Source organism: Triturus cristatus, chromosome 1_1 (genome assembly GCF_964204655.1).
Source record: "Triturus cristatus chromosome 1_1, aTriCri1.1, whole genome shotgun sequence".
Classification (NCBI taxonomy): domain Eukaryota; kingdom Metazoa; phylum Chordata; class Amphibia; order Caudata; family Salamandridae; genus Triturus; species Triturus cristatus.
Window position 1 is genome coordinate 130,868,907 of NC_140579.1, and position 22,476 is coordinate 130,891,382.

Consider the following 22,476-nt stretch of genomic DNA (forward strand, 5'->3'; position numbering starts at 1 on the left):
CCTCTATAATACATGGTTTACTACATATTGTATACTATCTATATCCTCTCCTCCCTAGTCCACCTTTCCTATTCCTTCCTTTCCATGTTTTATGAGTACCTCAGCTATTGTATCTTTTGATATCTGTATTATCTTTTTTATATTTAGAAATCTGAGAAGTTAACATTTCATAGTAATTTATTGTGTGGCCATAATTTGATTTGTTTATACCGCTTTTTTAATGTATTGTTTATAAACTGACATGTACTTCACAATAAAAATATATATAAAAAAAAAAGTAAACATGTGCCAACCTGGGAGTTACTGTCCTGGGTCGAGAGACCAGAGGGAACATGTGAACAGAGTGTCATGGAAGTAAGGAGGAATAAAGAGCAGAAATAAAGCAAGAAATAGCTTGGGTGGTGATCTGATGTATGGATCGAAGATGAAGATGGATTTGTAACAAAGGGATAAAGAAAATTAAGAAGAATAGGGTGATTCACTGCTAAAGCTTCAACAAAGAGGACCATTGTAAAAGTGATAAATAGAAAGATACGTGTAAGCTTTATAAACTCTATGGGCCAGAATTACAAGCCCCTTGCACCACTTTTGCGTCACTTTTCCCATGTTAAATGTGATGCAAAAGTGGCGCAAGGGGCTTGTAAATCTGCCCCTTTATTAATAAGTGAATGTTTTGCTAAAAGTCCCAATACCAACAAAAGGGGAGCCTCTTCTTCAGATGGTGACTGGGATGTTTAGAACAAGCATCTGGTTCTGTTTGAATTCTGGCTTTATCTAATACCAGTGAGAATGGAGATACATTATTCACATGGTAAATGTGGAGGTACATTAGACCCAACAGTGGACTCCAGGTGGGCTTGGACCATGCAGCTCGGGCCGATAGTTCCTACAGCATGTAGATACATAGGTCACAGACACCGCAATCAAGGCCTCAGAACGTTTGTTTATTGGTTGTGTTGAGGATGTATGACAAGACTGACATCAGCACAATGTGTTGTTGAGTGAGGGTGCATTCAGGGCCAGTCGCAGCATTTGCAGCTGGGATTGAAGACCAGGCCGGCTGCACATTGCTTGTGGTAGGTGTAGCCTCGATAACACTCGTAAAACATGTTGCTGTTCTCTGGATCAGCATGGAAGCCATCTTCTTTACCAATGCAGAACCCGCTGTCACCTCCTCCTCCTCCATCTCCACCTCCTCCAGGTGTCGTGGGTGTTGTGGGTGTTGTGGGTTTCGTGGGTGTCGGCACAGTTGTAGGACGTGGGATGCATTCTCCTGAAGGTGATAAGAGAATTATGATTGGTTTTTCATTCTCAGGGTTAAGGGCATCATGTAGAAAGAGGATCGAGCAAATATTTACATGGCTGTGTGACTAGAAGATCATTGTTCTAATCCTGGATTCCTCGTTTTACCACATTTTGCTAGCTAGAGGGAACTTTAATACACCTTACATGTTTCGGTGCAGGCACACAAGCTCTTCCTCCTTACAGCACCTGGCCATTTAATTGGTACAGTTGGTTTATAAGTCTGCCATAGAATTTTTCTTTTTTTTTGCAGTTTTGTATGATGCAAACTGGCTTGATGGCCTTACAGCGCCTTGAGACCCTCACGGGTGAGTAGCGCGCTTTACAAATGTCTGGTTGATTGATTGAGAGCATTCTACTAGAGAACCAGATTGTTACATATTTTTAGAAAGCAGAGATTAAGTGATTTGCCCAGAGTCACAGGATATTGGGCCAAGGCCTGATTTTAACCTGGTTCCCCGGTTCCAAACATGGCAACGCTACTTGCTAGACCGCATCTCCTCCCCCTGGAAGAGATGTGGCCAAGGGGCTAGAGCTGCATGGCAGTGCCTGTGACGGTGAAGTGCCATGAGCAGCTGGGGAGATGCTTTGTCATTGTTTATCCAAATGGTAGTAAAGGAGGAAATGCCATTGTAGCCCTGCTACTTACCCAGCAGCTGGGGAAATGGTTGCTGCTGCACAGACACTGTGTCCACTCACTGAGACGAAGAACCAGCTAGGGGGAGCCATTGCCTGCCCTCCCCAATGCCCAGTTCAGTAAAGCCTATTGTGGCTGATAGGAAAATGGTTTTTGACCCCCACACACATATTTGGGTGCCTTTCCTTCTTTGAAGCTCCCATCTATTAACTACTGCCTGAATTTGCTGAAATCTGCATCAGCTATTCATGCACATGCACAGCAAGGGATGATAGAAGTCAAGAACCAAAGCAAGACTTTAGAGCAAAAAGTTATTACTCACTATGCTCCCATAGCGCCATGTCATTTTTATTATGAAAAAAGAACAATTGATGGACAGAATGCAGAACAATGTCATACATTCACCCCAGTACCGAGATCTGGGCCTAAATCCATCGTTTTTGTGCTCACCATGCCATTCCAGTTTGAGCCCAGCCATATGCAAATCATTCTTGACCCTGCACCCAATGGGAACAGTCCAGCCTGAACTGCCAGGCCAGGTCCTCCCTGGACTGGAAACAAGCATCCTAGGACCGGTTACAGGCTTTCACCCCTCATCAGCCAGGATAGCTTGACTCCAGTGGCATGGAGAGCACGGGATCCACGTCTGGGCATACCCGTCCCACTCGGGGTGACAAATGCAAAAAGAACAATTAATGGACAGAATGCAGAACGATGTCATTTTGTTATGGCCACATCAAATGTAGTCACTCACCAATTAGTTTGTCTACACAGGTATTTACTCACTCATCCACGCACTTACCCATAAATGCGTCTACTTATGCACTGGCTCATCAATCCATTCATCTGGCCCTTGAGTCATACCATGCCACACGCGATCCGTCACGGAAGTAGCACTTTCCACTTAAATGCCAGACCAATGGGCTTTGTCAGTGCTTCTTCTGCTTAGTACCTCCTCATCTTGATACCATTGGGTTAAAACTGTCTATTGCTCAATCATCACAGGGGGATTCATGTTAAGAGCATGAGTGGTGAGAGCCTGAATGGTGGCAGACAGTGCAGTACTGTGCACTATGACCATGAACTTTCTTACTGCTTACTATCCCATTCCGTCCTGTGCGCATATTGTGTTTTACCAGTGATGTTACCAGACCCTATTGTTGGTGTTTGCTGGATATTTTATGTGAACTGCACTTTGTGTATCACATGTTGAGTAAAGTGTGTGAACCTGGACTTCTAGTCAACTGGTTCTCTATCCCAATGCGGTCTCTCACCCAGTGTTATATGTCTCTGCCCATTTGGACCGTGCTTACTCCTGTCTCCAATTTAAAGGCTAATATCTATCAGTCTTTCAGTATTGCTTCCTGCCTCTTAACCGATGCTTGACTCTTGGGTGTTGTTACCTACCACCTCTGCACCCCTGACCATTCCACTAAACCTTAGAGCAACCATCAGACAGGGCGTAGATCCAACTGCAACCAGTCTAGCAGTCCACCATCCTGATCCCTTTTTGACTTACTGAATTTACGCAGGCTGCGCTGCCTGCTATAATTGGTGCTGTTTGTTAAGTGATTTCTGCCTTCATTTCAGTAGCTGCATGCTGGGTAAACTGCAGTACACGGGCTTCTGCATGACTTTCTTCGTCCTTCCTGCCTAATTGCATTCCGTTGCTCTTTACCGGGGTGGACTCAAGCTCACATTATGCATAGTGATTTTGGGGACCTTTTGGCTTCCAGCATGTCGCCCCATTGCCATTCCAGGATAGATCTCCTTGATTTATACACTTGGGACTTTTCAGAAGCTGAGCCTCCTAACGAGTTGGCCCTGTTGGGATTCTGCTTGGTTATACTTGCTTCTACCCCGGCTCGAGTGCCTGCCTGCATGTGTATCCAGTCCCCTGATTTTTATTTTGGTCCTGCCATTACACTAATCTAGCATGTGCACAGAGGGCTAGGCATGTCCTTGACAACATCAAGTTTTAGACTTGTCCTGTGACCTGGAAGGGTGCACCACACATACCCTCATAGTGGGCAGAGGACTACTGTCCCCGGCCTGGATTTCACACAAGAAACAGTGGTGGCAGTGTACCATGTTTTGTGAATCCTTAGTGTGATCTGTGTGGCCTGCAGTCCCTCTTTTGTAAAGTTACAGTGTTCTGTGAAAATAAGAACCTTTTCTGACATCCTCTTTGTTTGTTGAGTGCAAGTAGAGTGTGGCTGTTGGTAGGAAGGGGGAGATCCAAGATCTTTATAAATCCAACTTTGTTAGCAAGGAACCTCTGTTTAATTCTTCCTGAGCACTACCATTTGGTGTAGGTGGTAGGGGTGAGGAGTAGAACCACAGTTTCTGTTTTCTAAGTCAGGCCTGCTCTTTTGTCTGTTCCTGATTACTGCTTCAGAGAGGCTGATGGCCGGGTATGGAAACCTCTCACTTCACTGTGGCTATGTTGTGGGGGCTCTTTCTAGGAGACAGCCCCAGTGATACCTGCTGTGAGAGGCATCAGTTTACACAATGTCTGCATGTGGATAGCTGGCTGAGAAGGAGGCTTAAGAAGGAATCCCCCCAAACTAGTTTTGAAGTTTGAGTTTGTCCCCCGTCTAGAAATTGTGTAAGAAAATGGGACCCAGACAATTCCACTTTATTCCAGTTCTAAGATTTTTATGCACATGGAAGGGAGTGCTCCGCAGAGTACTTTAAGGACCGCTGAGTAACTAGACGTGGTGTCTGCATGACAGTCAGTCTCACAGAGGTGAGGGGATAGCACCTGAAATCTGCACTTTCTGCTAGAGAAGCTGAGGGTCAGCCTAATGCCTATAACCCTGCCCGCCCGCTGTGAGACGGAAGAAGTCAGCCTGGTCCTGGAGGAAGAGACGCCCATTGTGCTCCTAGCCTAAGGGATACCCAGAGAAAGCAGGTCTATATGAGGGAGTAATGCTGGAGTGACCCGTGCTGTAGAGAGTCTACCTGTGTCTCTCCGGGGTTCCCGTTGAGAACTGAAAAAGTCCACACATCAGCCTGCATCTGCATTGCCATTGCTATCTTCCTTGCTGCTTGTGTCTCAGCCGTGTCCAGGCTGCATCTACCATGCTAGACGTGTTGGCGCAGGTTGTATTGCATCTGTCTTGACATGTTTATTGGCCCAAGTCGGGGCAGTATCTGACTTTCTGCATTTATAGACTTAGATTGGGACTGCAACTACCATGCAGTATATGCTGGCCAGTCCTGCTGTTCCATGGGATTACTGCAAGGCCCTGCCGACAGTAGGACTTGGCCACTGTGAATGCACTGATGTTCTATCTACTAGAACAAGAGTGAACCGTGAGCTCACTCCTCGTTGGACTTGTGAAGAAATAATCCGCTCCTGAATCGTATTCATGCTGCTAGCAAAGCCCAATGGGTGAGAGATGGGAGAGACCACGTGTAGTGACCTGGGGTCAGGGGCACTAGGACCCTGCACTCGGACCTAGGGGAGGGGACAGAGACTGGACACCACTTCCGGTCAGTGAGTTGGGTGGGCACTTGACTGGACGAGGGCAGAGGGAACAGACGTGCATGTGGGCACGAGGCAACCAAGCAATAAAGAATAGAAGCATCACTTACCTGTCTCAGCGTGGGTCATTGCGCTGCCCACGACACCACAGATAGGGGAGAAGGGACATAGCACCCACAAGGGCATCACATTAAGTGTTGTCTCTCTGTATGTGAATTGCTGCATAATTCAAAGTATTTTCGTTTTCCAAAAGACAGCACTGGGATGTACATTACAGTTCTTGTGTCTGCTGCTTGATCGTTCAGAGCCCACTCCCACCACGCTAAAATTCCAGGACTCCCTTCACGTGTCACAAATGACCAGGGGTCAGTGGCCAGCTGGGTATGATAGTGTGAAAAAATAAAACGCATGAATGAACATCAGTTTTGCATAATGTCTTTGATGCTCTCTAAAGTCCATTCCACATTTTGCTCCCTTGCTTACAATTTTTTTTATTTCACAATTGGAATCTATTGTGAGAAAAAAGTAACATATCTTTAGTTGTACACTGTTCTTTTAAAATACCACTTTACTCCGTCATCTCACTTGAAATGTTGTTTTTCTTTTTTGCACAGAATATATTTATTATAATAATGAAAAGCAGACCTGTATATTAGATTTTTCTATATTTCCTATGCATCACTCCACTCCCAAGTACAACTAAAAGATCACCATTTTCATTTTCATTTTCCCCTCCAAATTGTATGCTCATCCCCCAAAGCTTCCCCCTAGGCCAGACAACAAACTCACAACCAGCCAACCAAGAAAACATATCAGAGTAAGCTTTTTACCTAACTACACAAAAGCAAGTAAGCAGATGCAAATGGGGTTGTATCTCTCTTACATTTCTCAGCTCTAAACTTAAGCTCAGCTACTTTTGTGTTGTAACTTGATTAGCACACTGCTCCAAACCTTAGTGGCAACATCCACGACTATCTGCATAGACCACCATACAAACTTGCAGTCACAAACCATGCAATACCAATAGAGTAACATTCTTACCACCCTGAGCACTTTGTTTACTCATCAGGGCTATTCAATTGCAACAGAGCAATACAATGCACTATAAAGTGCAAAGCTGGTCTAGTCCCATCCCAAAAGGCATCTGTAACCAAGTGTATCCCCCAAAGTTGAGCACCTGCGAGGATCACCCTAGGACTGTACCATTTGGTAAACCTGCACTGATCCCTCAGCCATGTGAATGTTTCTCAGAGTGCACATATCTCAAATTGTTGCTGTTTTTCAGAATGTCTGCATTTAGCTCCTCCACTTCAAGCTTATGCAAAAACTGTGATTATATGTACCAGGGACATATAATAAAAGTCTTTATCTTCTTTTCTTACGATCAGTTTTCTGACATGCATGCAGACAGAATTCCTCCAATTGTTTTTCAGCCCCAGAGGGACAGGTGGACTGTTCCCTTCCCCTCCTGGTCCATGGAATTTGTTCCATTGGCGGAGACTGGTTGCAGGACATTTTGAACCCTTTCTGTTTGAGTGTACAGAAGGATCCTGTCCATAGTAAGTGTTGCCCATAGTTACTGGTGAATGCAGTGGGTTCAGGATAAGCCCCAGTGCCTTGGGTGCAGCACAGACCACAACCAGCGAAAACCTCAAAACATAGCCTGCAGCCAGCCGCTCATGAGCTATGGGCATCTAGATATGGTTATCCAACTGAGCCTACTATGGGTGTTGGTAAGTGCTCCATGCTTTGCTGTTGTAAAAAAAATTCGACTTTTACAAACAGTGGCTTTTACTGAGCGTTATTGGCAGTGCCATTAGCTCTAAAGCCTTGGCTGCTCTAGCACTCTCCTCACTGGAGGGTCTGGACCCATGCACAGATGCCTGGCATCAGATGAGCAGTGCAGCATTACTCAGGACCCCTGGACCCCGGTGGAAAGTGACAGCTTGGTATCAGAGAAATGCCTATAAATCATTTACTGTCCAAGAATTTGAATACCAGGACATGGCAAGCAATGTCTCAATGCATTGTGAAAATGACTGTAAGCGACACTAAAGAGAATGGGACCCTTGCCCAATAGCAAACCGAGATTGTCAATTCTGAGTGTGTTTTGTATTTCAAATTGTGGCTTTGTTTTTCATATGGTACTTCTCTTCATTTAATCCCTTACAAATGCCTTATATACACTTGCATGTTAAATTCAAGAAAACTGGGATCACGTGTTATAGGTGCATCATACCTTAATACAGTTAGCCCGGAATCTGTCTTTCGTGCTGGCTTGCAAAGATGTTATTTTGAAACACATGACTTCTACTTGTGCTGCGAAATTCTCAGTCACTTTAACTCCAGTCAGATTTGACCATTTACACCACACGCTCCACATAGTGAAGTTTTGATTTCCGTTTAAAAAATAGGCCTTCTTCAGGGTAGGATTGTTTGTGGATTTATATCCTAGGAATATCCTCTGTGTTATTGGTATCTACCTTGTTGGTACTTATTTTCCACCCTTAAAAGGATGCTATGCTGAGTTGGCTCCACCAGGATACCCACATGTGGTCCGAGGCTCACCTATCTCTGGATCGGGCACTCAAACCAAAGGTTTATTTTAAAAAGAAACCTCTGCATTAAGTCAGTTCCAGGCCCCTGCACATTGTACAAATGGGTTTTGCTGCTCCAGTACCTGAGTTGAGTCCAAGGAGGTTCTTGAGTTCGCCGATGAGTGGGTATGATCCTTCATTGCAGAACGTTCCTCGGAAATCGTCCAGATCAATGGCCCAAACCATAGCACCTCCAAAGCGGCTCGCCTTCAAGAAGTCGACCTAGAAAAGCAGGCCCAACCAATGTTAATAAATCATTTTCATGAAAAACTGCAGACGTAAATGGAGCTAAGAGATTTTTTGGGAGTTATGGTAGTTGTAATGCAGAAGCAAGCAATGGAGCTCTCCTCCAATCATCTAAGCACAATCTGTAAGACGAAGGTTCTGCGACACATGCTTATCCTGCAGATCTTGTTATGCTGTATTATGGAAATTCTAGGAATCGGAGTTCCATGTACATCTCTGGGTACAAGCTTGTCTGGAGGCTGATACTGGTCTACTGATATTGGAATGGGTTGTGTTTCTCATTTGGTTAGATGTGAGTCATATTGGATACGACTGGAAAGGTTGAAGTAGACTCATATATACTGTTTAGTAGTGGACTATATTGGGCACTGGACAGGTAGATACTTTTATGGACACATGTGGAGCTTTACATACATGGATGCATATTGTGAAGGCCATTTCCATATGCTTCATTCTACTCGGTATGCAGTTGTCTATTGCTCGCCTGCAGATGGTTGTTATGTTTCAAGATGTATTTCCCCATTTTGTGCATTTAGATGTCATTCTATGTCTAAGTGAGTGTTGGCATATGTGGATGGATGCCCAGCTGTGGTGGGAAACAGCCAGCTAAGTGGTGTGGAGCATTATTGCGCACATGACAGTTCCAGGAGTTGTATCTAATGTATTTTGTAGGCGATTGTGTGGGTGATGAGTCTCTAAGCAGCTAGTGTCCATTAAGGGCCGTGAAGACACCCCAGGACATCAGTGGTGGCCTCAGCAAGCATTCTCTTTGTTTTGAGGTGGTGAGAAGTTGTTGGGTGGAGTGGGCAGAAGTGCCGCTTAGCCAGTTTTCAACACCAAGCTCCTCCCCTCATACAGTGAACGTATTTTTAAGTGGGCAGGTCTGCCATAGGGGTATAGCAAATACAGGACCCAACCATACCACCCTCCTAGGGGGTCACACTGTCCAGATATATAGCACATACAGGCTGCTGTGCGTTCTGGGATGGTTATATCCCCTCAATATTGAACAGCCATGTTCTCCTGCCCTGAATGCCCAGCTGGATCTGATATCCTGGTTTTTCATTTTGACCTTAACCTCATACTAAACTAGTGTGTGTGCAGAGGCCCAGGTCTGGCCCTTGACACAAGTGAGGTCCTGGATCTGTCCTGTGACCTGGAGGGGTCAGACGTGTGCATGGGTTTACGTTTTAGCGCAGTAAAAGAATGACAGCTTTCGAGTAAAGCGACCTCCCTACACAAGAACCATAACTTTTAAAAATGATTGATGGTCCAAAAAAATGAAATAAATATAGTGGAGCACCGTCCTAACACACTCCTTTATATATTTGTTCCTTTAAATATAAAATAGTTGACAACAGAAATAAATGGCAGAAACATTCTAAAAGCCCCTCTTAATAACCGCAGGGGTTCAAGGTAATTTTTAGTGAGATTTAAATGAAAACATGGAGACGACCTCAAAGGCCCCGCGTGTGTTCGGGTCTGTGTGTAACAGCTGTGTCAGCTTTGCCCCAATACTGTAATGTAACAAAGCATTATTGTAATCCATCACTCTCTCTTATTGTCCCTCCTCTCTCTCTTTTTTTTTACTATGTATTTTCTCTTATTTTCTTCAGAATCTGTGGTTAATCAGGGTTTCTCTCATGATCTCTCCATTATGGCAACCTTCTATTACCTCCAGCGTACCCGCGTACACCTGCCGCACTCATGAGATCTTCCATTACTGGAAAGGGTGGGATATTGAGTGGCCTGGTGGAGGGTCCACATTCTGGGTGACCTACGATGGTAACCTTTACAAGGACGGGGAGCTATTGACCTTTCATGGCTTCTTAGCCACCTTTGAGATGCCAAGGGGACAATCCTTGTGCACCGATAGGTGGTGGTGCAATCACTGGAGGGCTGGCACAGCTGAGCCCCCCCATTCATCAATTCTGCCAGGTTCTCTGCAACACAACCGGCCTATCAAAGCAGTTACCTGCCTATATCGAGCCTTGAGGGGTGACATTATCACGCCTCTAGTTAAACTGCCCGAGAAATGGGGGGCGGACCTTATGATCCAATTCAAAGAGGCGGAATGGAAAACAAAACTGGCTAACATGTCTGCAGTATCTCGAAACGGTAGATTCAAATTAATCAACTTTTATTTATTACGTAGGGAATATCACACTGGTAAGATCATTACAACCTTCTGAGTAGCAGAGGCGTCCTTCCACAGATGTGGCAAGTGTGCTGCTGAGATGCTTCATATGATATGGTTCTGCCCCACTCTGGAAGACTTTAGACAGAGGTGGTAGCATGCATTATCGAGACAACTCTACGTAAAACCCGTGTACTCCATTGGCCTGCTTGTTGGGAGAGCTCCACTCCCAACACAAAAATAATATTCCTACCAAATTTGTGAACTTGGCCCTGGTCATCGGGAAGTGAGAAATTACTGTGCATTGGAGGGCAGTATAGGTCCCAGGCTGCCCACGTGGAGGGGTGACCTTATTAAATGGGCAGGATACAAAAGTGCAATCATATTCCAGGAAGTGAGGAGGAGGCCCAGTTTGATTGACAAGCACCGGGCAGGGGACCACCTGGTTGACTGTCTTAAAGAACCAGAGATAGAAACCCCTGCTGGTTCCCCACTATCTTCAGGTGACTTGGGGTGAAGCAGAATTAACTGTGTTTCCTTACTACACGGTATGGGGTGTGTGGATCATTGACGTACTAGGTAACCTAACTGACCACTGGACACATGTAAAACACGGGGGATTGCAGGACTACCCGAGCAGAGGCAAGAGTTGTGAGGGGATGGGTGGGGAAGGAATAATACTCAAGTAGCGGTGGGCCGACTTTGAAATTGTACGTTATGCATATAATTCCTGTCTCCAGGTGTGTCACCAGATCAAGTATGGAGATTACTGTAATTTACAAATTGATAAGCATCTTATCCAGACACTGTGCCCCGCACCGGGTTATTTGTAATGATGAAAATTACAATTAAATTTTGTTTAATAAAATACTGAAACCATCTGTCTGCCACACTCTCTATGCCTGTTGCAGTTTCAGACACCAGCGGGACAGACTTGCGCTGCGTGCTTGAGGGGGCAGTCCGCTTTCACTTGCCACACGGTCCGCGCATGCGCGAACACCCGCATCGGAAATGTCATTGCCAATTGGGTTTCGTGCATTCCGGACCGTTAGTGCTTCCACCCTCAGTCCCTAAGAACGCCCAACGCGGTGCAAAAACGAAAGACGGCACTGCCTTAGGGGGAATAAGGGGTGGCTCCCTCCACTTTTATACATCTCCTCATTGAGTCAAGTTGAAGTACTAGCTAGTGTCAGGGTGAGTTCATTTACATTTCTAGGGACAGTTTAGTCAGGATAATTTGCACTTTAGTGACACCCCTGGGTCCCCCCCCTCTGAAGTTCCTCCACACCTGCTGCTATACAAGATGGCGTATTACGCCGAGGAGGCTGATCAGTGGGCAGAGTACACCGAGGATGTGGAATATGACGAGGTGCCCTACGAGCACCAAATGGAGGAACAATTGGTTGCAGCCCTCGATTCCCACGTCCAGGGTTCAGTGAACAGGGCGTTCATTAAGGCTCTACAGCCATTTACGGAGCTCCTGCAAAATTACGGCAAACGTAAATTCAAGGCTTCCCTGCGTGAACCTTCCCATCATTCCACAGCTGAGGTACTTGCCAGGATGGCGGCTAACGTCATTAACGACCATAGCTATGGGAGCTCTCTGCCATCTGCTAGCTCCTCCCCGCTGTATCAGGGGGACGAAGATGACTCCTGCCGGGCCCTTCCAGACTCCACTGACTCCAACCAGGAATCGGAGACACCTAAGAAGGCACCAAAGAAGAAACTCAAGGTGCCTAAAGAGAACGTTCTTCCCCCAATAAGATTCTGCTCTTCTACCCCAAGAATATTGTGCACCCTAGGTCCCTCGAATGGGTGCCGTGTGTGAAGGTGGCACACTATGTCCAGGAGTATTTACGCCAGGGATTCGAGCGCGAGGTTCGCGCCACTCTAAGATCGGAATGCCCCAGGCCGGCTCTACTAGGCAAGGTAGCAGACACCCCCGAATTGGACCCCAACATGGCCACTTTTCTTTAAAAATTCTCCAAAGACCCCAAGAAAGGCTTGGATCGAGCATGGAGAGGCTGTCAGGATAAGCTCCTTGACGTGTCTGGCCCTCTTACAAAGATTCTCGACGCAGCAGTGCAGCCCAAAGACTCCAACATGCCCTTAGATGTGACAGAGATTCTAGAATGGGCACAGAGAGCACTCTGCTTTTTAGGTAATGCTAATTGTGCCTTATCCACTGAACAACGTGTTCATTCCTGATGCGGATCGATCCGCAACTGACGGACATGGCCTCGACGGAGGCGGGTTCCCTGGCGAACGGATTACTCTTTGGAGATAAATTAGTTAAAGAGTTGGGTAAATATGTGGCCACCTTCTCAGCGCTAGACAAGTCCCAGAGCAACCTTAAGACAGTCTTCCATGCTGACCTTTTTACCAGGGCCGGACGCTTCAGGGGTCGAGGGGCTAGCGGTGGATCCAATCAGACCTCGAGAGGATCAGAACAGAGAGGACGTGGGGTGTCTCAGCGGTCCAACTTTTACCCCACCAGAAATCGTGGAGGTAGAGGCAGAGGCCAGAAGGGAGGCTACAATGGTCACAACAATGACAGAGATACCTCCTATTAAGGTAAATTTGATTCAGTGGGAAGATACCCTTGTGGGGGTTCGCATTGCTGGGTTCGTTCACAAGTGGAGAAGACTGACTGGCGACCTCCCTGGATAATGCAGGCTGTACTAGGTTTTCAGATAGACTTTTACGACACGCCCCGACAAACACGTGCACCACATCCACTACATTTTTTCCATGTAGAGAGGTCTTTCATAGACAGCGAGGTGGCATCTCTGTTGCAAAAGGGAGCTATTGTGCGGACTACACCACACGATCATGGCTTTGCCAACACGGTGTTTCTCGTTCGCAAAAAAAGATCAAGGCTTTCGACTTGTGTTAAACCTCAAAGAGTTCAACTCTTGGGTTGTGTATCGCCACTTCAAAATGGAGGGCATACACTTGCTTCGGGATCTACTTCTAGAAGGGGATTGGATGGTGCGACTCAAGCTAAAAGACGCCTACTTGGTGGTTCCTATTTTTCCACCACACAGGAGGTTACTGCAGTTTCAATGGGGAGGCGCATGGTACGAGTACGCCGCCCTGCCAGCCGGGCTCTCGTCCGCCCCTTGGTGTTTCACCAAGCTCCTCAAACCAGTAGTTCCGTTTTTGAGAGGGTGGGGGGGCCAGGCTCATCATCTATTTAGACGATATCCCGATAACGGCTCAGAGTGTCAATACAATTCGTCATCATCTAGTGTGGACGACTCACCTCCTACAGGAGTTGTGATTAATTATCAATGTGGAAAAATCCGTTATGACTCCATCACAGTCAATGGAGTTCCTGGGGTTCCAAGTTGAATCAGTCTCTGGTCAGTTATTGCTACCTCTCAATAAAGAAATTGTCATCAAGAAAGAGTTGAGGAGGACATTGTCTTCTCAGACCATATCGTTACGGACATTGGCCAGGCTGGTTGGCCCGTTAGCGTCGTCCATTCAGGCTATTTTCCCGGGCCCCCTTCACTACACGGCACTCCAGAGACTGAAAATCCTACACCTACGCAAGGGTCTGAGCTACAAAGAACAGATTCAGAAAACACAGGAGGCCAGGACAGCGATTTCATGGTGGTCAGAGCACATGGACGCCTGGAATGGCAAGGCCATTTTTGTGTCAGCCCCAGTGGTAGTGATCAAATTGGATGCCAACTGATGGGGCTGGGGAGCCCGGTGTGGGGCAGTGGAGACGGGGGCCGTTGGTCCCAGGAAGAGCTGAATCTCCACATAAATTGTCTGGAACTCTTGGCAGGTTCGTTTGCAATTCGAACCCTGTCACCACACAAGGCGAGGTGCTGTATACTGCTCAGAAGGGACAATATCTCAGCAGTATGTTATATCAATCGGTTGGGGGTGCGAGGTCCCAATTATTAGTGGAAATAGCCAAGGACTTCTGGCATTATTGTCTCCTGCATCACATTTCGGTGACAGCGGAGTATATTCCCCGTTTATCTTCGGGATTCCAGCATCTGGCGTCTTCATCCCAGGGTTTTTCATCAGCTGAACGCCAAGTGGAGCCCGTATACGATAGATCTCTTTGCCTCCAGGCTCAATACGCAACTGCCTCAGCTTTGCAGTTGGTGGCCGGACCCTCTGGCGAGCAACTCGGACGCCTTTCTTCAATCGTGGACGACGGGTATGCTGTATGCATTTCCTCCGTTCGCCATGATACAGAGAGCATTGGCACAGTTCCGTAGACAGGGTGTGGAGGTGATGTTAATATCCCCGTGTTGGAAAGCACAAGCGTGGTTCCCAGCAGCGCTGGACACTATTGTGTGCACCCCCAGTACGTCTGCAATCCTTCCTGGAGATTCTGACGAACCCTCTAGATCAGCCTCATCCACTCATACTTCAGGGTCAATTGTCCCTCATGGTGTAGAGACTTTCCGGAGACGCTGGCAAATGCCAGGAGTTTCGGAGGACACTTTGTTTTTCCTGTCCCAATCTTGGGCACCTGCTACACAAAAACGATATCAGTCAGCTTGGCGCAAGGGGGTTAGTTGGTGTACTGCACGAGAGGGGGATCCCTTGGGATCCGGTACCCATATGATCGTTAACTTCCTGTCGGAGATGGCAAGTACAGGTTTAGCTTATAGGACAATTAACAATTTCAGATCAGCAATTTCGGCGGGTCATCCCCACGTGGATGGTAAGCCTGTGGGAGAACATCCATTGGTCTGTAAAGTGGTGCGAGGTATCAGCTTGGTAAATCCTCCCAAACCCCGTTATTCAAATTTGTGGGATGTAAATGTGGTATTATGTTTTCTTCGGAATTGGCCGGCGAATGAGGGTCTCTCTCGTAAGCAGTTATCGGCCAAGTTGACACTATTGTTATGCTTAATATCATGTAGAAGCGTCTTTGATGTTCGTGCTTTGGACATAGCAGGCAGAGTTTTCACTACTTCGGGGGTGTTGTTGACTATTTCTAAGCGTACTAAAATCAATTCTAAATGTATTTCCTACCCTGCATTTCCACATCATAGTAAGTTATGTGTTGTTCAATGTTTGAAGTGTTATGAAGATTGCACACGAGAATTTAGGACTGATGTGGCAGGACAGTTGTTGATTTCTTTGCAGAAACCTTTCCGCCCAGTCACTGCCGCGACTTTAGCCAGGTGGGTCACTTGGTTGTTGCAGTTGGTAGGTATTGATACTTCGGCCTTTGGCGCTCATTTAGTTTGAGGGGCTATGGCCTCTACGGCTCTGGCTAGGGGTTCTCGTTTGGTGGATATCATGACTGCGGCGAATTGGTCTTCTGATTCTACTTTCTAAACGTTATAGCATTAGCCAATTGTAGATGTTGCTACTAATGTGGTGGGTCAACTTTAAACTAGCATAATCTGAGCCTCCGTGGACTGAAATAGAATAAAAAAATTCTAGTTATCACGACAAAGAATTTTCAATTCTATTAAGGACAAGGAGGCGAGAATTATCCCACCCTTGAAACTGTATGTTTTGAGATTTGTTGATTCTGTGACATGATAATGTGTAATTTTAGTGGTTTCTTCCTGCCCTTGTTATTTTTAGACATATAGGGGCATATGCATCAACATTGGCATTTGCGATTCCTTATTAGCGAAAAATAAGGATTCGCTAATAAGGAATAGCAAAAGGCTATGCATGTAGGAATCGCTATTCAAATAGCGATTCCTTAACTTTCCTTAATTGCTACTAGCAAATTGCGAGTAGCAATTAAGGAATGCCATCCCAATCAATCCTATGGGCCTCCAGGCCCATAGGAATGAATTGGAGATTGCATGAGCAAATAGCGAGTACCAGTAGGTTCTCGCAAATTGCTCATGCAATTTCAAGGGTGCCAAAATGACACCCTATTGCACCCCTGAAATTGATATGTGCACATATGTTGCACACACACATGCTCTAAGGGCATGTGTGTGCGCAACATGAAACTTTGAAAAATGCACAAAAGTGCATTTTTCAAACTTTTAGCAAATTACCATGCAGTTCATCTTCATGGTAATTTGCTCCCCCTATTAGCGAATTCGCGATTTTTTTTACTTTCATGCATTGCATTTAAGGAATCCCAAATTGAGATTCCTTAAATTAAGGAATCTCAATTTGGGATTCCTTAAATGTTATCGCTATTTAAGGAATCGCTATTTAAGGATTCCTTAAATAGCGATTTTTGCTTTTGGGTTGATGCATTGGGATTGGGTATTTTTAACTCAATACCGGGAGCTATTAGCGAATCGGTATTTTACCGACTGGATTTTGGCTTGATGCATGAGGCTGATAGTCGGTGAAATGTATATTACGACGTAAGCCGACCTAAAAGGTCGATGGGGTGCATTGTCGAGCTTGACAGATGAAGACACAGGAGATACTGCTCATTAAAGCATAGTATCTCCATCTCACTCCCCACTTTTAACGATACCAGCTCAAAGGAACATTAAAATGTATTTTTTCCACTGAGCCAGGTATTTTAAAATTTTTCACCATTCACTATTCACTCACTTCTGACCCTTCCACTCACACTCCTACACTACACATAGTATTGTTTTTCATAATCAGTGCTACCACGTAGCCGTAGGTCGCAGCCCGCCCCGTCCCGCAGAGGGACGGGAAGACCCCGATGATGAAGCATGCCACCAAGGGTCCTTTTGGTGGGTGAGGGGTATTTAAACAAAGGGGTATTTAAACAAAGCTGTGTGCTTTCCACCATAGTAGGAGACACACGTAGTCAGGAGGAACTCTTCTATACTTTCCCATAAGGCTGGATCCTTTTAATTTTTACCTTTAGGTACTGACAGCCTCCGCTTGATGTTCATACCTGCTGTCCCTATTTAGATTATAAATGTCTTCGCTGCAAGTCTCTTAGCACTGGACTGTCTTTGCTGCCCGTCTATAATGCCTGGCTATCTCTGCTGCCTGGTTCTCACTTCTTCAGCATTTTTGCTCCCCTGTTTAACCTCTGACTGCTTCTTCTGTTCCCCTTTTGCTCTGTCTCAGGTGCACAATTACAGCCCTTGAGCCGTAGCCCCTGTCTCTCTGCTGACCGTCTCTAGCCGCAGACTCTCTGCTCTCATTGGAAACTGGTAGTCGTGGGATAATAACCCTGCTTAAATATGTTGTAGTTTGCAGTAATCATGTTGCCCTGTGTTGTTTGATTTGAAATCGCTTTCCTAGCACAGTTACCAGCTATTATTTATTTTAGTTTGGCCGATAGATTTTACTAAATGTAAATTATGTACTTTCCTTAACAAGCGAGTAACTTTTATTGCTCCAGGAGAAAAGCAGTACTGCTAGAGATGCTTCATTTCTATCTATTCTGTGCAGCTCACACCCCTATATAATCACCATGTAACATAATTCCACTACACAAAACACTACACAATTCCACCCCACATAATTCCAATTCAAACCACATAATTTTACTCCAACCACATGCATCCTCCCCACTTATCAAACCAAAACATGTAGATTACACATTGTCATTTACAATACCCATAGCTCTAACTCTCACAAATGCGAGACCTATTGCATTGCAAATGCTTGTTGATTCTGTCATGAATCTTGTTTTCCTGCATCCATTAATTTATTAGCAGTTCTATAAAGCATGGACCAGAAGGTTAGTAGCAGCGCGACCGGAACATAACATGCAGACTCCTGGAGAAAACAAAATATAACAGTGTAACAGAGTATGACAGAACATGGCGATCCAAGCGAGTCCTTCACACCAACCTTGACGAACACCAGTTCCTGTGCCTATGGTTGGGCATTATCACACTTTATGATATAACCCGACCTATGGGAACTTGTGAGTCAAGTAGGAAAAGATTTGTGACAAGGGTCTAATAGCAAGTGCATCATTTGATGACTTCACACCGAGAACCTGTTCAGTCCATGCCCTGCAAACACAACACTCAGACCAGCAATGACCACCACTCACCTTGTGCTTAAAGCTCTCCTTGTTGTCATAGCCGATCCACTCGTTGCCTTTGCAGGCGTACGGCACCTTCTGGTCCTCGATGAAGTGGAGCTCGGCCCCTGCTAGGAATGTGCAAATCTGCCGGAGCAGCCACATGTTAACACAACTTGGATTTGGGGACACACAATAAATAAAATGACTATTTTATTCTTCCAGATGTTCAACCATTCAAACATTACCTCGTAGTAGGCCCAGAAGCCGGCTTCACGAGTGTAGGTTCCGGCAGACCCTGCCCCTGCTGCTGGGGCGCCGACTTTGCAATTACCCGCAGTAACAAGTCTGAATGTGCGGCCGTAGGTGGGGAACCCCATGATCAGCTTCTCGGATGGCACGCCATTATCCCTCCAGTAGTTCATGGCATACTCCTACAGGTAGACAGTTGAAAAAGAAGTCAACAGCAGCAGCCATGGCTCACAGAGCGAGGGGTTACCGACGACGACCAATGCACCCAGCGGAGTCGACATCCAAGTCATAAACCACATAATCCAGTGAACAGGCCACATGTGGTTATCAGAACACCCAGATAAGAAATCAACAGCTGTGACCACAAGAACCATAAGACACGTTTCTGGCAGCCGCACGAATCTGGCGACAGGTCACTCGTGGCCACACAACCTCCCGACACAGGTTCGTGAGAGCAATCTGAAGATCTAAGGGTTGCTGGCCAATCACAACATCTAAAATCTAGGTCCCCAGCACCACTAAGTAAATAGGACAGTCTAGGCGGTAAGTGCAACATCCAGTGGGGGCCAGAATGCTAAGGGTAGAAGTAGACAGAAACTGCAACTCCAAGAGGTCCCAAGTCTACGACAGGGCCATGATACCCAGGAAACAGATCAAGTGAGGCTACGGTATTGTGGTGACAAATCACTATCAGCGGTAACATGTCACAAAGCTGAGGGGCTGCATCACTTCCTGCCTCAAGGCTACCAGAGAGCAGGTTATGGCTTCAATGAACAGGTAACCGGCAACCACAACACCCAGTGGTCAAGTAAACAACTGCAGCTCCAACACCAAACAGACAGGTCAATGACCGTGGTCCAACAACCAGAGAAGAAATCACCAGTTGCAGAATTTTAATCCATGGAGAGGTCACTGGGGTAGCCCAAAAAAACCTGTAGACATTTCTAGCATTGGTACAACATTGAGTGGACGCGGTACTGGGGATAGCCAGAACACCCCAAACAAGCCACCAACCCAGGGTTTAGGTCCCTCAGACCCAATAGCCAGAATACACCCCAGACAAGCAGAACACACCCCAGACACGTCAATAACCCCGGTCCCAGTTCCCTCAGACCCGATAGCGAGTACACACCCCGGAGAAGTCACCAACCCAGCGGCTAGTTCCCTCAGACCCGATAGCCAGTACACACCCCAGAGAAGCCACCAACCCAGCGGCTAGTTCCCTCAGACCTGATAGTCAGTACACATCCCAGAGAAGCCACCAACCCAGCGGCTAGATCCCTCAGACCCGATAGCTAGTACACACCCCAGAGAAGCCACCAACCCAGCGGCTAGTTCCCTCAGACCCGATAGCCAGTATACACCCCAGAGAAGCCACCAACACAGGGCGCAGTTCCCTCCGACCCGATAGCCAGTACACACCCCAGAGAAGCCACCAAGACAGGGCGCAGTTCCATCAGACCCATGTCACCACAAGCGAATGGAGCAAAATGTGAACTTACAGTGTTAAAGTAAACAAAATCGCCTTTGTCCTCTGAGCCAACGTGGAGAGGGCTGTTGTGTCCTGTGAAGGTGTCCCAGCCTCCGTGGAAGTCATAGGTCATCACGCTGATGAAATCTAAAACTCTGACAGGACGGAAGAAAGTCTCTTAAAAGCAGTGTTAAGAAAACAAATGGTGAAGAATGGCTTCATTCAGTGTAAAACACTCTTTGACAGGAAACCTTGTGTTTCATTGTTTAGGGCAATTCATGTTTACGCCCCAGTATACTCAAAGCAGCAAGAAACTAAGAAAGAGTTTGCATCTCCTCTGGAGGGCTGACCTCTTGAATCTTAAATTGTCTCCTAAAAAGACACTTGCAGAGTAAATTGTAAAGCAGGATTCTGTGCCGCTCCTCGTTGGGAGACTAAATCCAACAGTGGGCACTTGAGGACGACTTCGGTCACACTGAGATACGCAGAATACAAAATGCACCTCGGCCGTTTATGTTTCTTCTATGTGGCGGAAGGTTGTGTATATTTTATAGAAACTATGCTTTCTGGGAGGGGGGGTGCAATATTAGTGCATTGCAATACTTGTGCTTCAGTGAGAAGCTACATGATTCCTTGTTGGAGAGCGCCATCTTGGATGGATCTGGTGAGTGTGTATAATTAGCCTTTTTAAGAAACCGCAGGTTTTTCTATAGCTTGAGGATGTCTTGTGTAACCCGTGTGTTTTGTGTATAAACCATAGCTGGCTAAGAACACAGGGTGCCATGCTTAATTTGCTGAAAAGGTTGCCTTTTTAGGTCTCGCGAGCCAAAGGCTCGAAGAGACATTTTATATGTGGGCTTCTCAAAGTGCTGCCGTGGCCTAAAGCTACAGTGCACGTGAACGTGCACGCGCGCAGCGCCATGTGTCATTCCTCCGTAGCGATCGTAATCACGATCACTTTCACTTTCGCGCGCTCCTCTGTTGCTGACATTCCCCCCTCCCTTCTCGCCCAGCCCTTCTTGTCACCTCGGCTTGTTTATAGCGCGAACTCGACCCGAACGAAGGTCGAAGATAAAAAGCGCTTTTACGCGAGCACCAGTTACAGTACACAAGGACACATTCATTTTTTGCAGGCACAGGGAGATTAAGTGCTTTGCCCAGGATCACTGTTTGTCTTACTTACCCATGCGTTCTCACTCAACAAACTTTCTATATAGCATAGCAATCAAAATAAATTGTCAATTTCAAATTAATTCTAAACTGGCCGCCAAGGACCATGAATGCATGATTCTCAGGGCTCCTAAATGGGGATGAAGAACTGGACCATAAACTTGGTCTTACACACTTAGCCTCACTCTTTTAACCTGAATATTTCAGTGAATCACTCTCTAAGAGATGTAAAAATGTATTAAATGATGGACTATTTACCACACACGTTACAATTACAGCCATGCGAGTTTCACACCTGAAAAGAGCGGGTTTGCAATAATTTCAGGCATAATCCTGTAAATTCAGTCAACTCGTGTTTTGCATGATTCCTTGTTTAAATTAGATTTTTCTAGAGCACGTGAAATGAAGTCCACCGGGGTGACCTGCGTTACCCGCTTCCTCTGATAACTTCTGTGGGGCAGGAACGCCTGAGCCGCTAGAGGTCCCTGTTTAGCAGACAACATTTAATGAACGACGCCCATGAGAGAGGTGTCATGGGCGCCAATAAATTACACACTGATTAGGAATTCCTACCTAATCCTTCAAAGCCTGGTTAACTGTGGCAGCGGCTCTATGTACTTTGCATACACGGTTATACTAATGTGCTATTATTATATTTCTTAGTGCGCTGGTCCTCCATTATTTCAGCGCATCATTATCCGATGCTCCTTTATCTTATCATAACTACTGATTATGAGAAATAATTAATTTTGCTGTTCTTTTCACTCTACGGGCAAAGAGGCTAAAGGCAGATATTCGATTGCGTAAGAGGATTTGTTGTGCTTGTTTTCACATGCAGTAAATACGCAGCTGGTGGAAGAAAGGGTGTGGCTTAACCGCTACAGCGGCCGACTTTGAAGCACCAGGTTTGAGTCTTGTGGGTGGCTCAAGCATCCTGTGATTCTGGGCAAATCACTTCATCTTCCCGTGCCTAAAAAAATAAATGAATGTGTTCTCTGCAATGCAACTGGTGTTCGTGTAAAGTGCTTAGGTACCTTCGGGTCGAGTAGGCGCGATCTACTGGATGTAGCCTAATGGCTATAACAGACGCCCTCAAAGCTGGAGAACCGGGTTCGAGTCTCGGCAACAGCGCTCAACACCCTTTGTTACTGGGCAAATCACTTAATCTCCCCGTGCCTACAATGAACGTGTCCATCTGGATTGAATTTGGTGCTCGTGTAAACGCTCTGATACCAGATTTCTCGGGT

The 22,476-nt window shown here is 46.1% G+C and overlaps 1 protein-coding gene across 1 annotated transcript in view; it reads right to left on the reverse strand.

The window, feature by feature from the left end:
• Window positions 1-923: 923 nt before the first annotated feature.
• Window positions 924-22,476, reverse strand: part of LOC146869790 (acidic mammalian chitinase-like) — a 44,726-nt gene continuing 23,173 nt past the window's right edge. Inside the window, exons 7-11 of the mRNA XM_085615342.1 lie at window positions 20,091-20,214; window positions 18,585-18,770; window positions 18,367-18,483; window positions 8,110-8,248; window positions 924-1,273 (exon numbers count right to left, since the gene is read on the reverse strand). Coding sequence (XP_085471468.1) covers window positions 1,014-1,273; window positions 8,110-8,248; window positions 18,367-18,483; window positions 18,585-18,770; window positions 20,091-20,214 — 826 coding nt within the window. The 3' untranslated portion in view covers window positions 924-1,013. The remainder of the gene's footprint in view (window positions 1,274-8,109; window positions 8,249-18,366; window positions 18,484-18,584; window positions 18,771-20,090; window positions 20,215-22,476) is intronic.